The sequence below is a fragment of the Panthera leo genome, chromosome E2, assembly GCF_018350215.1.
Source record: "Panthera leo isolate Ple1 chromosome E2, P.leo_Ple1_pat1.1, whole genome shotgun sequence".
Lineage (NCBI taxonomy): Eukaryota > Metazoa > Chordata > Mammalia > Carnivora > Felidae > Panthera > Panthera leo.
In genome coordinates, this window is record NC_056693.1 from 14,212,971 (window position 1) to 14,228,935 (window position 15,965).

At 48.4% G+C, this 15,965-nt stretch overlaps 1 protein-coding gene across 1 annotated transcript; it reads left to right on the forward strand.

Annotated features, from left to right (window-relative positions):
- The first annotated feature begins 809 nt into the window (after nt 1–809).
- BLVRB (biliverdin reductase B) lies at nt 810–15,649 on the forward strand. Its single transcript, XM_042919241.1, has 5 exons — nt 810–989; nt 10,015–10,179; nt 10,316–10,405; nt 11,770–11,898; nt 15,395–15,649. Exons 1-5 carry the CDS (start codon nt 911–913, stop codon nt 15,550–15,552), a joined length of 621 nt encoding a protein of 206 aa, XP_042775175.1. The 5' UTR covers nt 810–910; the 3' UTR covers nt 15,553–15,649.
- The last annotated feature ends 316 nt before the right edge of the window (nt 15,650–15,965 follow it).

Consider the following 15,965-nt stretch of genomic DNA (forward strand, 5'->3'; position numbering starts at 1 on the left):
TACACCTGTCACACATCTTGCAGGGTCATACACTCATACATCATACAGTCCCAAGAGGTCACAAACAGCATCACAACAGTTAACACCCACAGCCACACACTCAGATAAGGTCACAGTGACACATCCTTACATGTCACATGTGGTGTCATACACTCCCATAAAACACATCTCACACGTGTCCCACACCACATCCCCCAGCTTCATGGATGCATACAGCATCACAGACTGACACAGTGTCATCCACAGTGGCACCACAAGGTCCCAAAAGAACAGCATCAATGTTTGCCACATGTCTCACACAGTCTCATACTGCAACATAGTGCTACACAGAGGATGGCGCATGGTGTCATCCACAATTTTGCTCTCCCTTGGGGCTACTCAGTCACACATAGTCACATGGGCACGTATACACACAGTGTCCCACCCTCCCTCATTTTCTCCCCTTGCAGCTTCCGAAAGGTCTTGGGGCACAGCGTGGGTCCCAGGTCAGCCTCAGGCCTTAGGAGAGGGGGCGTGAGCTAGGAGCGGTCGGTGGGCGTGGCCCGAGCTCACCCCGCCCCCGACTAGAGCGCAGAGGCGGGGCACCGGGTCCACCCACGTTCCTCCCAGTTGTCCAGATGCGGCCACGCCTCCCAGTCTAAGTGGCAGGCGGAGGGGGCGGTGCTGGACGCCAGGTGGAGGCGAGCAGACTGCTGCCGCTCCCACGGCGTTCTTCCTGGCTAGAGGCGTGGCCTGTTTCGCCCCGCCCCTCGGCCTGAGCCTGGGCCCCAGAGGCAGGCTGAGGCGTGGCCTTCGGTGCCAGCCCCGCCCTGTCCCTCCCGCCGGAGAAGGACGAGAGGGAGGCCCAGCAGCCAGCCAGTTCCCGCGCGTCGTGCAACTCCGTGGCCTCACACCCCCACGAGTCCGCAGAATGAAGGTCAAGAAGATTGCCATCTTCGGTGCCACGGGCAGGACCGGGCTCACCACCCTGGCGCAGGCGGTGGAAGCAGGCATGAGCTGGGGTGGGCGGGGGATGTCACGGGGTGTATATGCCCCTCATTAGGAAGGGGCATCCTGGGACCCGGGCAAGGCTGGTTGGGCCATCCGTGCTTTGATTTGAGACCTAGGGGCAAAGCAGGTGGCGACGGGGACAGAAATGGGGGACGCCGTGAGATCCAATTTTATGAGTCTGAGGACTAGGAATTGGCCCTGGGAGGCAGAGGAATTCCAGTGACAGGTTTAAATACAGTGCTCTTATGAAATGCTGTAGTTGTAGTTGTGGTTGTTAGCACACCCAGCGAGGGCTTACTAAGCCAGGCAACGGCTTGCCTCCCAGCCCCTACCGCTCTTCCCCCTGTTAAATCCTCCCAGCGCTCATGTGCGGGGGGGGGGGTACTCATATCACCTCACTTCACAGATGAGAAAACTAAGGCCCAGAGAGTGACTTGCCCGATATCAGACAGGTGGAAAGTGGTGGTGCTGGGATTTGAACCCGGCCTGTGCTCTTAACTGCCAAAAGTGCACTTGCTCGTGGCCTGGGCATCAAGGCTGGAAGTTTAGAAGGCTGGGTGGCCAGTTGCTGTGAGCACGTTATGGACAGAGGATAATGGAGACGTAGGTGAAGACTTGGGCGCTGGTCCTGGGAAAGTGGGTAAGAGTTGCAAATTCAGTTGCTCCGAGAAAGGGGATAACGTCCTGCGGCCTCCCCTGCCTCCACCATCCAGACTTCACCAACCCCCGGGGGTGCCTGGGACTTCCAGATATAAGGCCCCACCCTCGCTGGCCTCAGTGACGCTGAAGATATTGACTATCTGGGTGCCCCAAAAGGGTGGAGGCTGTCAGGATCCCACTCTCCATTGTCTCCTAGCCCAGCCCTTGGAGGGACTTGGCCTGACAGTTCCTCATCAGGCCCACTGCTCTCTCCCTCTCCAGGAAGACTCGGTGAGGATCTTGATTTGTGGGGAGGGGAGAAGAAATTTGCTGATAACTATTTCTCGGGGAGGAAGTAAGAGGGAGAAGTCGAAAGGTGCTGAGTCACCCTGAGGATCCAGATTCCCATGTTACTACCTTACCCTTTATCCTGAATTCTGCTGAATTCCACTTGTCCACCCTGCTGGTCACAACTGGGACTGCACCCCAGGGAATTGAGAGCTGAGGCCGAGGGGAGGCCCTGCCATCTCACGGTGGCTCTGACAAGTCTCTTCAGAGCCACATTGAGCCTCTGAGCCTCACCGTCTCCAGCAGGAAAAGAGGAGCCTGATTGAGCTGGCTTTTTATTTACCTCACTGATTCTATAGGCTGGTGCCAGCCTGCCCGCCTTCACATCCCAGCTCTGCCACTCACCACCTACATCGACGGACGCCTTGTCGTCTGTGTACCTAGACAGCTGGAAAGTGGGGATACAACTAGTAGCACTTGGGTGCCTGGCTGGCACAGTCAGTAGAGCGTGGAACTCCTGATCTCAGGGTCGTGAGTTCAAACCCCACACTGGACGTAGAGATTACTTAAAAAAATTTTTTCTTTATTTTTTTAAATGTTTATTTTTGAAAGAGAGAGAGAGCAGGGGAGGGGCAGAGAGAGAGGGAGACACAGAATCTGAAGCAGGCTCCAGGCTCTGAGCTGTCAGCACAGAGCCTGACTCCGGGCTCAAACCCACGAACCCCAGCCAAAGTCGGATTCCTAAACGACTGAGCCATCCAGGCACGCCCCCCCCCCCCAACCAAAAAATTTTCTTAGAAGAAAACTAGTATTGCTTGCTCTGGGGTGGTTGCAATGATTAAATGAGATAATATGTGGAAAATGCTAAGAACCATGACCAATACATAGTTGGTAATTCAATAAGCCCTCTTTTGGCTGAGTGAACTCATAGCTGTGTGAACTTGGCTCAGTTAACCTAAAATGGTCTCAATTCCCCCATCTTCAAAATGGGCATATAATAATATCTTTTAGGATTGCTGCAATCTGGTGCTTTTCAAACTGTGGGTCATAGTTCCGAAATACATTTAATTGGTTATAAAGGTGTCAGTATATCATAGGTTAAATATTGGTTTTATGAAACTTCTTTCAATTATATATGCATGGAGTTGTATATACTGGGTTAGGCATGGAAATCTGTTTTGGACTGAGGGTTGAGATCAAAAATTTTAAAAGGGGCATGATCTCTGCAACTTACTCTCAAATAGGAAAAAACTTTACGCACATGTTGTATGTGTGTGCATGTGTGTGTGTGTGTGTTTATATACACACATATATAATTACATATGTTATATATTATACACACAGAAAGATAAAGCAAAAGCAAACATGAGAAATGACGTCTTCCAACTTTCATATACAATAGAATTTCTTTTTTAAAAAGTTTATTTCAAAATAAAAAATTAAGAGAAAAATATAAAGTTAGGGATTTGTAAAAAAAAAAAAAAGTGTGGAAGTACCTTACCAATGCTCTTGTTTTTTCTAAAAGGTAAAGTATGTGAATTCTTTTTTTTTTTAATGTTTATTTGTTTTTGAGAGAGAGCAAGCATGAGCAGGGGAAGGGCAGAGAGAGGGAGAACAGGGGATCCAAAGCAGGCTCTACACTGACGGCAGAGAACCCCATGTGGGGCTCAAAACCACGAACAGTGAGATCATGACTGGAGCCAAAGTCAGACGGCCAACTGACTGAGCCACCCAGGCGCCCCCCAAATCTGTGAATTCTAAAACAATGCTGTTTGATATGGTAGCCACTAGTTATATGTGGCTATTGAAATTTACATTTAAATATGGGTTGTTTAAAAAAATTTTTTTGGAAAAAGGGGCGCCTGGGTGGCTCAGTCAGTTAAGCAGCTGACTTTTGATTTTTGGCTCAGGTCATGATCTCACAGTTTGTGAGATTGAGCCTAGGTTGGTCTCTGTGCTGACAGAGCAGAGCCTGCTTGAGATTCTCTGTCTCCCTCTCTCTCTCTCTGCCCCTCCCCTGCTCATTCATGTTCTCTCTCTCTCAAAATAAATAAACATTTTTTTTTTAATTTTTGGAAAAAAAAATACCATTCATCTATGGAAAGAGCTTAGCACAGCACTTGGCATATAAGAGGTTCTCAATAAATGTCATTAATCAGCAATAATATAACACTAATGGGCACCCTTGTACTGAGCATGTGTCAGAGCTCTCACTCTCCAGGAGAACATTTTTCTCCCTCAGAATGCTCACAATTTACTAGGGTCCGTTGTAACCATTGGTAGTTAACCGATGCCCACACTGGCACCCTGAAAGTTCCCACTGCTCCCTGATGTGTGTGAGGACAGCCATTCCCTTCTGAAAGGTGGTCACGCAGGATGGGGACACTGGGAATTCTCATTTTCACTTTAGAGAGGAGACTGGGGTCCAGCCAGGGAACGTGTTTCCTGTGGTTCCTCAGCCACTTACTGGTAGAGCTGGAGTTTGAACCCAGGTCCATGGGGCAATAAAGCCTGTGCTTTTGTGTTTATATTGTGTGTATATCCACCCCTGTGCTTTTGTGTTTATAAAACATCAGGGAGATGGTGACGAATATGACAACGTCCCTGGAACTGCAGGGCCATTATTTACTCTAGGGCAGCATAAGTAAGACAGTGACAGAGGAAACACAAGCAGCTGGGGGCTTGGGGAAAGGATCAAGGGTGCTTCTGGCTGAGGGAACAGCATGTGCAAAGGCCAGGAGGCAGGAAACCATGATGCATTTGAAGAACTTAAAAAAATACAGTGAGTTAAGAGGGTAGTGGCTTCAGCACAGGCTGGAGAGGGGAGGCCAGACCCCGAGGGACTGGAAGGCTGTCATGAGGAGCACAGACTTTATGTCCAGGCACTGAGGGGATCATGGGAGGGATATGAGCTGGAGGGCACTGTGGAAAGCTCTGTCTGACTGCCATGTGGAGTATGGATGGGAGGGGGTGAGACAGGGGCCGGGAGCCCAGGGAGGACTAAACCAGGACAGGAAATAACCTTGTGAGATGATTAAAAAGTATAGGAACAGCCAGCCCCACATACCGCCCCTTTCTGTGCCAGGCACCCCCCTCAACTTTTCATTTGTTTGTTTCAGTTCTATGCTTTTTAAAACACCTTTATTAAGATTTAATTCACATGCCATATAATTCACCCACTCAAAGTATACAACTTAGTGCTTCTGGCCTATTCACAGAACGTGCAAACACCATCGCAATTAATTTGGAACATTTTCATCACCCCAAAAAGAAATCCCTAGGAGTCACCCCCTCCGTTTTCCTTCTTAACCCCTCCCCCAGCTGTCTACAACCGCTCATCTCCTTTCTCCTTGTACCTATTTGCCTGTTCCAGACATTTCATGTAAATGGAATCGTACATCACATTGTTCTTTGTCACTGGCTTCCACCAGCTTCTTTCACTTAGCAAAAAACATTGTTTCAAGGGGTGTCCGTGTTGGAGCACGTATCAGTCTGTCATTTTCTTTTTTTATTGCCCAGTACTATTATGTACATTGGATGGGTAGACCGGGTTTCATTTTCATTTTATCCATGCAGTCCATAGAGGACGTCTGGGTTGTTTCCATTTGGGCCTATTATGAATAATGCCTCCATGGAATCATGTGCAAGTTTTTGTATGAACATGTGTCTTCATTTCCCTTGGACATATACCTAGGAGTGGAAAGGCTGAGTCATATGCTAACTTCATGTTTATCCTTTTGAGGAACTAACTACCAGGCTGTTTTCCAAAGCAGCTAGCTGCATCATTCAGCACACCCATCAGTAGCGTATGAGACTTTCAGCTTCTCCACATGTGTACCAGCATTTAATGTCTTTTTTATCATAGCCATTCTAGTGGGTGTGACGTTGTATCTCTTTGTGGTTTTGATTTGCATTTCCCCGATGACTGATGATGCTGAGGATCTTTTCATGTATTTATGGGCCACGTGTGTATCTTCCTTGGAGAAGTCTCTGTTCATATGTTTTGCCCAATTTTTAATTGGGTTTTATCTTTTTATTATCGAGTTGTAGGAGTCCTTTATGTATCCTAAATACAAGCCCTTTATCAGATGTATGATTTGCAAAAGTTTCCTCCCATTCTATTGATTCTCTTTTCACTTTCTTTTTTTTTTTTTATGTTTATTTTTGAGAGAGAGAGAGAGAAAGAGAGAGAGAGAGAGAGAGAAAGACACAGAACCTGAAGCAGGCTCCAGGCTTTTGTTGCTTGTGTTTTCGATATCATGGCTAAGAAACTGTTGCCTAATCCAAAGTCACAAAGATGTGTACCTGTCTTTTCCTAAGATTGTTTATTTATTTATTTTGAATTTTTTAATGTTTATTTATTATTGAGAGACAGAGAGAGACAGAGCATGAGCATGGGAGGGGCAGAGAGAGGGGGAGACATAGAATCTGAAGCAGGCTCCAGGCTCCGAGCTGTCAGCACAGAGCCCGACGTGGGGTTCTAACTCACAAATCATGAGACCATGACCTGAGCCGAAGTCGGATGCCCAACCAACTGAGCCACCCACGTGCCCCTCTAAGATTTTTTAAATAGTTTCAGCTCTAACATTTAGGTCTTTGATCATTTTGAGTTAGTTTTCATATACAATGTGAGGTAGGGATCTGACTTCATTATTTCACATGTGGATGTCCAGTTATCCCAGTACCATTTGTTGAAAAGACTATTCTTTCCCCACAGAATTGTCTGGGCATCATTGTCAAAAATCAACTGACTACATTAAACCTTTAGATGTATTATTTAAACCTACATTAACCCTGTGAGGTAGAGACCATTATCAGTGTCGCCTTATAGATGAAGGCCCTAAGGCCAAGAGAGATTATGTGACTGGCCCATTATCACACAGCTAGCGTGGCTGCAATTCAAACCCAGGGTTACTTTGAGCATTAAATGAGTAAAATATATGTCAAACACATATAGTGAGTATTGCATACATTTTATTTATTATTTTCTTAAGAAAAATTTTTTAATATTTATTTATTTTTGAGAGAGAGACAGAGCACAAGCGGGGGAGGGACAGAGAGAGAGGGAGACACAGAATCCGAAGCAGGTTCCAGGCTCTGTGATGTCAGCACAGAGCCTGACTCAGGGCTCGAACTCACCAGCCGTGAGATCATGACCTGAGCTGAAGTCGGACGCCTAACGGACTGAGCCACCACCCAGGCACACTGTTTATCATTATTTTCATCATCATTGCCCCAGAGTGTTCAAATCTCCCATCACTTGTTTTTGAAATACATGACAGCTGTCAAGAGAAATGGAACAATTTTGCTTGTTGTTTTTCCTTTTATCATTTTCTGGATAATGAACTAACCCTCTGGTAGCTGTTGGTGATGACTAATGAGGTTTCTTTGTTAGTATCATTCTGAACTCACAGATTTTTAAATATTTGATGTGTTTAAATTTTTTGTCAATTTTTTTTTTATTTACCAACTTAACCATTTTTTAAATTTTATTTATTTATTTTTGAGAGAGAGAGAGAGCATGAGTGAGCAAGGGGCAGAGAATCCCACGAAGGCTCCCCACTGTCAGCGTGGAGCCCAAGCAGGCACAAACTCACCTGATGCAGGCCTCGAGCTCACCAACTGTGAGATCATGAACTGAGCCGAAGCTGGATGCTTAACTGACTGAGCCACCCAGGCATCCCTCTTTGTCAGTATTCTTTTGGACAAATCATATTGTCCCTGATTTTTCCAATGAGAACGCCTTCAAGTGGCTTCTGTGTCCTTTCAGGGGCGGCTCGGTGGCTCAGTTGGTTAAGCGTCCGACTTCAGCTCAGTTCGTGATCTTGTGGTTCGTGAGTTCGAGCCCCATGTCAGGCTCTGTGCTCACAGCTCAGAGCTTGGAGCCTACTTTGGATTCTTTGTCTCCCTTTCTCTCTGCCCTTCCCCTGCTCGCACTCTGCCTCTCTCTCTCCCTCAAAATAAATAAACTTAAAAATAAATTTATAAAAGTGGCTTCTGTGTCCTTTCAATATAGCCTCATCATTCTTTAAGCATTGCCTTACCAGCACTACAAGACATTCCAGCCTCATCTTGTCCTTTCTCTAAGGAGCTCTGGTTCGTTTATCACAAGAATGATGTTTAGAAGCTGTCTTAGTCAGCTCGGGTTGCTATGACAAAATACCATAGACTGGTGGTGTACAATAGGTATTTATTTCTCATAGTTCTGGTGGCTCCAAAGTCCAAGATAAGGTATTAATAGACTTGGCTTCCAGTGAGGGCCCTCTTCCTGGGTTGCAGACAGCTGCCTTCTTGCTGGATCCTCACATAGTGGCCAGAGAGCTCTGGTCTCTCTTCCTCTTATAAAGACACAAATCCCATCATGGGGTCCCCACCCTCATGAGCTCATCAAAACCTAATTACCTCCCAAAGGCTCCATCTCCAAATACCATCACATTGGAGGCTAGAGCTTTGGCATATGAATTTAGGGGGGTAGGGCACAAACATTTAGTCCATAACAGAGACCACAATTAATAATTTTTTAAATATCATCATTTCCATACGCCCAAACATTAACATCCTTTGCCATTGTTTAGAACAAAGGAAGAAATATGTTGGCTGTGAACTTATTTTATTTATTTAAAAAAAATTTTTTTAATGTTTATTGATTTTTTGAGAGAGAGAGAGAGAGAGAGAGAGAGAGAGACAGAGTGTGAGCGGGGGAGGTACAGAGAGAGAGGGAGACACAGAATCCGAAGCAGGCTCCAGGCTCTGATGGCTCAGAGCCATCAGATGGCCCGACGCGGGGCTCAAACTCACGAACCGCGAGATCATGACCTGAGCCGAAGTCGGACGCTTAACCGACTGAACCACCCAGACACCCCTATTTTATTAAAAAAAAAAAAAAATTAATGCTTATTTTTGAGAGAGAGACAGTGTGAGCAGGGGAGGGGCAGAGAGAGAGGAAGACACAAAATCTGAAGCAGGCTCCAGGCTCGCATTGTCAGCACAGAGCCTGACTCGGGGCTTGAATCCACAAACTGTGAGATCACGACCTGAGCTGAAGTTGGACGCTTAACCGACTGAGCCACTGTTGGTTGTGAACTTTAAAATAGGTGTGTATGTGTGGAGATACAGTTACTCAAAATTCTTTGGGACTCGACATACCAAGACGATGTTCAAAATCTTGAATGACCACTTAGGGCCCTGACCTTCAGAAGTAAGCCTGGGGACCAATCCCAGCATTGGGCAACCTTTGGGGAACTCATGTTTTCCTCTGTACCTCATTTTCCTCCATGGATGGGGGGCATAGACCGGTGTGATGCCAGGCTTTAACCCTTTAGTTGCTGGAGGGTGGAGAAGTCTGGGCAGTTCTAGGGGAGGCCCTTGGAGGCATCAGGGCAGGTTATTTATAAACAGGCATGAAGGTATTGTCCTATTTTAACAACCAGCTAAATGTCAACTGTGAGTATGCCAGCAAAAATATTTGAAGACTGGGGTGCCTGCGTGGCTCAGCGGGCTGAGCGTCTGACTTTAGCTCAGGTCGTGATATCATGGTTCTGAACGTGAGTTCAAACCCTGCATCGGGCTCTCTGCTGTCAGCACTGAGCACTGCTTTGGATCCTCTGTCCTCCTCTCTCTCTCTGCCCCTCCCCAACTTGCTCTCTCTTTCTCTCTCTCTCTCTCTCAAAAATAAATAAACCTTTGGGGTGCCTAGGTGGCTCAGTCAGTTAAGTGCTGATTTTGGCCCAGGTCATGGCCTCATGGTTCGTGGGTTCAAGCCCCATGTCGGGCTCTGTGCTGACAGCTCAAAGCCTGGAGCCTCCTTTGGATTCTGTGTCTCCCTCTCTCTCTACCCCTCCCCCACTCACGCTCTGTCTTTCTCTCTCTCTCTCTCTCTCTCTCTCAAAAAATGAATAAACATTAAAAATTTTTTAATTAAAAATAAATATAAATAAATAAGCCTTTAAAAAATGTGTGAAGACCACTTCCCCATAACAAGGGACCTGGGGGATGGATTTGGGGGTTCGTGGCACCCTCTGGGACCCAGCCCGTGGAACCTGGGAGTGGCAGCCCACAAGCCTACTGACCTGCTTCTCTGCCCTTCTTTGCCCACAGGTTATGAGGTGACAGTGCTGGTGCGGGATGCCTCCAGGCTGCCCCCAGAGGGGCCCCAGCCAGCCCACGTGGTAGTGGGTGACGTTCTGCATGCGGCCGATGTAGACAAGACCGTGGCTGGGCAGGATGCCATCATCGTGCTGCTGGGCACCCGCAATGATCTCAGTACTGAGCCCCCTCTCTGCCCACGGCCCACCCCTGCACCTCGGCCCCCAGCGCCACCCCCGCCCCCGGCCCCACCCCTGCCACCCCCACCACCACCGCCACCTGCTAGTGACAGCCACTCTCTGTCCTCTCTAAGGTCCTACTACAGTTATGTCCGAGGGCGCCCGGAACATTGTGGCGGCCATGAAGGCCCATGGTGTGAACAAGGTCGTGGCCTGCACCTCGGGTGGGTGGTGGGATCATAGGGATGGGGCTGAAGGGTGGGGGGGTAGGTACTGGACAGGCAGCCAAGGAGCTTTGGAGCCATCCAAATGCAAGGAGCCAATGCAAGTTGCCACTGGAGCCATCCCAAGTTACTGTGCACTTATTGAGCACCAACTGTGTGCACGAACCTTGCCGGGTGATGCTGGGGACTCAGTGGTGACCAATACAGCCCTGGGCCCTGTACTCATGGGTCTCACGGATGGGAGGGAAGTGGTAAACAGACCCATCATCACACACAGTGGGACAGGCCAGAGTAGCCAGGGCCGAGATGAAGGGGCACAGGCAGAGGGTCAGGGCGAGAACAGGAGAGGCCTAGAGGACTACGGAAGCCCAGAGGAGGCACCTGACCCAGCCAGCCCGAGAGAGGGGCAGGGAGAGCCTCCTATAGGAAATGACAGAGCCGTGATCCACACACCAGGTCTCTACCTTCACAGAGCTCCCAATTTATGAGGAGAAGGTCATGACACAAATGGTTGCCTTGCACAATCCAAAAGACAGGGTACAGGGTGCATAACAGGAGCAGTGAATGCTAACAGCATTCACTGAGCACCTCCTGTGTGCTAAGCACCATATGAGTACCTTAGGGATGAGTGCCACTTAGTCATCACAAAATTCTGAGTATTTATACTCCTACCGGCACATAGTAGGTACTCAGTTAATAGTAGCTGTTTTTATGCCTCCCTTGTATGGAAGGGAGTGGAGGCACGGGGAGGCCCACCAGCTGCCCCGCAGTCACACAGCTTGGGGCTGGCAGACCAGGCTGTGAAACCAGGCTGGCGGTCTCCACGGTCTCCGTGCCTTGCCTCTGTGCTTCATCCTCCCCAGGAAGGAAGAGACCCGAGGGAGGGCAGAGGGATCCGCAGTTGCAAAGGCTCAGAGGCAGGAGCGTGGCGCGGGCAGAGTGAGTGAAAGGGAGAGTGTTGGGTGCTCAGGTCAGGGGGCTAATGGTGCCAGGTCTGGTGGGGCCTTGTGGGCTCTGACGGGGACTCTGCTTTTACCCCGAATGAGGCTGAGCCACAGATGAACTCTGACCCTCTGGGGGTGCACAGGCCCTGTCTGGCTGCTTGCAGGGGGCAGGTTGTGGGGGCAGGGGTAGGCAGACCAGGGAGGAGGCTGCTGTCATGACCCAGACAGGAGGTAAGTGGACAGGAAGAGGTAGGGAGAGAGGAGGTCAGCCCTTACGTGGCTGTGAGAGACAGGAAGCCGGGACAACTGGAAGGCAGTGGGGAGCCCCTGCAGGGTTTTGTCCTGGCATATGACCAGCGGGCTGTGGGCCTGGCCAGGCTGTCCTCAAGCCCTGGCTTACCCTGCTTTGTGTCTTCCCAGCCTTCCTGCTATGGGACCCGACCAAGGTGCCCCTGCGACTGCAGGATGTGACCGATGACCACATCCGGATGCACAAGGTGCTGCAGGAGTCAGGCCTGAAGTACGTGGCCGTGATGCCGCCACACATAGGTGAGTGGGGCTGGCACCTGGGGGCAGGGTTGCCACCAGCCACTCCCCTCCCATCAGATGGTGAGATCTGCCAGGCCTTCCCTGGCCAGTGTAAAATTGCAAACCCTCCCCCTGCACTTTCTATCCTCTTTCCTGCTTGATTTTATCTCCTTTCTGATACCCTTTTCCATTACCTCTGTTTGACCAACCACCTCAAATTTAGAAATGTAAAACAACCCTTATTTAGTATTTTTTTTTTTAAGTTTATTTATTTTTGAGAGAGACAGAGCACAAGCAGGGGAGGGGCAGACAGAGAGGGAGACACAGAATCCGAGGCAGGCTCCAGGCTCTGAGCTGTCAGCACAGAGCCCGACGCGGGGCTCGAACTCACGAGCTGTGAGATCAAAACCTGAGCTGAAGTCGGAAGTTTAACCTACTGAGCCACCCAAGTGCCCCAGCCCTTCTTTAGTATTATTATTAGAAGTGAGTTACTGGGGCTAGCCCATATTCAAGGGAGGGGGATTTACCTTTTACCACACATATCGTTCCTTTCTTTATCTTAAAAAAATTTTTTTTTAATGTTTATTTATTTTAGAGGGGGGAGAGGGGCAGAGAGAGAGAGAATTTGAAGCCGGCTCTGCGCTGACAGAGAGCCAGATGTAGGGCTCGAACCCACCAACCATGATGACCTGAGCTGAAGTTGAACGCTTAACCAACTAAACCGTCCAGGCACCCCCCTCTCTCTCTTTCTTTTTTAATGTTTATTTATCTTTGAGAGAGAGAGCACGCACGCATGAGCAGGGGAGGGGTACAGAGAAAGGGGAACAGAGAATCTGAAGCGTGCTCTGCGCTGACAGCAGAGAGCCCAATGCGAATCATGAGATCATGATCTGAGCTGAAGTCAGACGCTTAACCGACTAAGCCACCCAGGCACCCCTCCATTCTTTATCTTATTTAGCGTGTGTCTTTGTCTGTAGAATGCCAACTCTTTGAAGGCACAGATTTTGTCTTGTTTTGATCACAGCTGTATTCCTAGTGCCCAGAACAGGGCTTGGCATAAAGTAGATGTTCAGTAAATATCTGTCTGGTGAACCACATTTCAGGGTGCCGTTGTGGAAAGAATCAGTAAACCACACCTACACCCTGTTTTCTTCTCCCAGGGCTGGAATCCACCTTGGGAGAGACACAGGGAGGAATGAATGAATTCATTCATTCATTCATTCATTCATTCAACAAATGTCTCTTGCATATGGAGTATGTACCCTTCCAGGCACTGGTGACACAGTCTGCTCTCATGAGGTTTGCATTTCTAGCAGGGGAGACAGGAAACTCGATATTACTGTTAGGTATGCTGTGGTGACTGAAGAAAGTATAAAGCACAGAGAAGGGAGACATGAGGAGGTGTTTACGGAGCACTGACTCTCTAAAGAGATGGCTTCGTGCAGCGAGGGAGAGGCCGGTGAGTGTCCAGGGCAAAGGAGGATTGGGGTGAGGGATCGGGAACACCAAGGCCCAAAGGCTGGGCACGTGTATCTGCCTCACATTTGCCTGTTTCACTGCAAGAGCAGCTCTGCTTTGCCCTCTGGCTCCTGGGATCCCTGACAAGAGAAGGTCTGTGCGCCTTCTAGAGGTTCAAATAAGGCTCAGTGCTTAGGTTCCGTTCAGGGCCCTGTGGGGACCAGAATCCTAAGCTTTGAATCGGCGGGGGGCTGCATGATGGAGAAACTGGGTGGAAATCCCAGCCCCAGCACTGTGTGGACTTCAGGCCCGGGGCTTCTGTGCCTCAGTTTTCTCCCCTCTGAACAGGGCTCATAATTTTACTTCCTGACCTCTGGGGTTTGAAGTGAAACCCAGAGACATCATACCTAAACGTCATTTAACACAGAATACCTTTTTTTAGGTAGGGTTTGGTTTTGTTTTTTTTTTTGTAGTATGTGTGTAAAAACTTCGAAACCTCCAGAAAAGTTGAAGACATTAAGATTTATGAAGACCCCTAAACCCTTCATCTAGATTCAATTAACATTCTGTCGCTTGCTTTACCTTTTGTGCATGCACCTAATGTGTATATGTGAATACATGTGTAGTATATATTTTTTATAGTGTTTGTGCATATATATAATATACATATATTTAAAAAAAAATTTTTGGCGAAAATGAACCATTTGAGAATAAGTTGCAAACATCATCACATTTCAGTCCTAGAACTTTGATAGGCATCCCCCCAAAAGAGGTATCTTTGGGAATGGTCCACAGTACCATTGTTGCATGAAGGGAATGGACATTAACTCTACCATATCCTTTAGGGTCCATTCCATATTTAAAATTTTCCAATTGTTAAAAAATACTGGGGAGCCTGGCTGGCTCAGTCAGAAGAGCTGTGACCCTTGATCTTGGGGTCGTGGGTTTGAGCCCCATGTTGGGTGTAGAGGTTACTTGAAAATAAAATTTTTAGGGGTGCCTGAGTGACTCAGTTGGTTAAGCATCTGATGCTTGGTTGGTTCCCCATGGTCTCACGATTCATGGGATTGAGCCCCATGTCAGGCTCTGGGCTGACAGCAAAGAGCCTGGTTGGGATTCCCCTCTCCCTCTCCCTCTGTCTCTCTCTCTCTCTCTCTCTCTCTATATATATATATATATGGTTCATGAGTTCGAGCCCCACATCAAGCTGTGTGCTATCAGCGCAGAGCCCGCTTCGGATCCTGTCTCCCTCTGTCTCTGCTCCTCCCCCACTTGCTCTCTCTCTCTCTCTCTCTCTCTCAAAAATAAATACGCATTAAAAAAATTAAAAATATGTCTCATAAAATTGACTCAGCCAGGTCTCTTTCTAAATATCCCATCTTCTGGATTTCTCTGCTTGTTTTCTCCCAGACTCAGATGAAACATTGTTGGCAGGAATGCCACTTGGGTGAGGGTGTGTGTTTCTTACTGCACATGATTCTAGGCTGTCCCTGCACTGGTAGCTGCATTCAACCCCTAAGTGAAGTTGGTCACTGTCATAATGCAGCCAACAGATGCCCTCCTAACAACCAAGTTATGCCTCCAAACGGAAGGACCCAGAGCAAATCTAGCTTTTGCTGCTCGGGTCACCCTTTGCAACCCTGGGAAGTAACTTCAAAGTAATCTCCCAGATTCAGTTTGCCCATCTGTAAAATAAGAGTTAATAATAGCCCCTAGCCTATTCTCTGCTTTTTCTCCATGTAACACATTGTCTATTTTACTTTCTTATCTGTTGCCTTTTCCTAGGGAATGATTGCATGCAAAGGGCAAGGGTTCTTGTCCGGTTTTTGCCTTGCTAGGTGCCCAGCACCTGACACATAGTAGGCCATCGATAAGGATTTATTGAATGAATGAAGTTAGGGGTAAAGATTAGCGTCCTGCTCGTGGGAAGGGTTTCATATACATGGTTGACTCCTATACCCTCTGGGCTGGGCACACTGTAAGGCCTCTGGAATGATCACGTGTTGTAGGAAGGGGAAGGGGCATCTGCTTCACCCATTCCTGTGTCTTTACCTTGCAGGAGACCAGCCACTGACTGGGGCCTACTCAGTGACCCTGGATGGACGAGGCCCCTCAAGGGTCATCTCCAAACACGACCTGGGCCACTTCATGCTGAGCTGTCTCACTACTGATAAATACGACGGGCACAGTACCTACCCCTCCCACCAGTACGACTAGGGATCTGACCGCATCCAGGAGGACGGCGTTCTGAGAAATGGAGAACAGAGGAAAGGAGCAATAAATCTTGAGCCCAGAGCTTCACGTTATTCTAGAAGACCCGACTCTGACTCTTCCTCTGTCTGGCTTTGTCTGGCTGATTCGGTGTCTCTATCTGCCTCTGTGTAAGATTTTCCTTCATTTCTTCATCTGGCCCTGTGCTGGAGACCAGGTGAGGACTATGAGGACCCAGGGGGTGACCCTCCCTTCACAGATCTCACAGTCCAGTGAGGAAGACACCCTTGCCCGTGACAGTGACCACCCAGAGTGGCCAGGGCTCTGAAGGAGGAAGTCCAGAGGGCTTAGGAAACTACCTAAGCCAGCTCCAGGAGCAAACAAGTTAATAATACTTGGCTCGGAGGGGAGGAGTGGTC

Excerpts from the sequence above, each read along its gene's own strand:
- BLVRB (XM_042919241.1), top strand. The coding sequence starts at position 911 with ATGAAGGTCAAGAAGATTGCCATCTTCGGTGCCACGGGCAGGACCGGG. Across the intron at positions 10,406-11,769 it reads GGTCGTGGCCTGCACCTCGG|CCTTCCTGCTATGGGACCCG; the intron begins GTGGGTGGTGGG and ends GTGTCTTCCCAG. Across the intron at positions 11,899-15,394 it reads CGTGATGCCGCCACACATAG|GAGACCAGCCACTGACTGGG; the intron begins GTGAGTGGGGCT and ends TTTACCTTGCAG.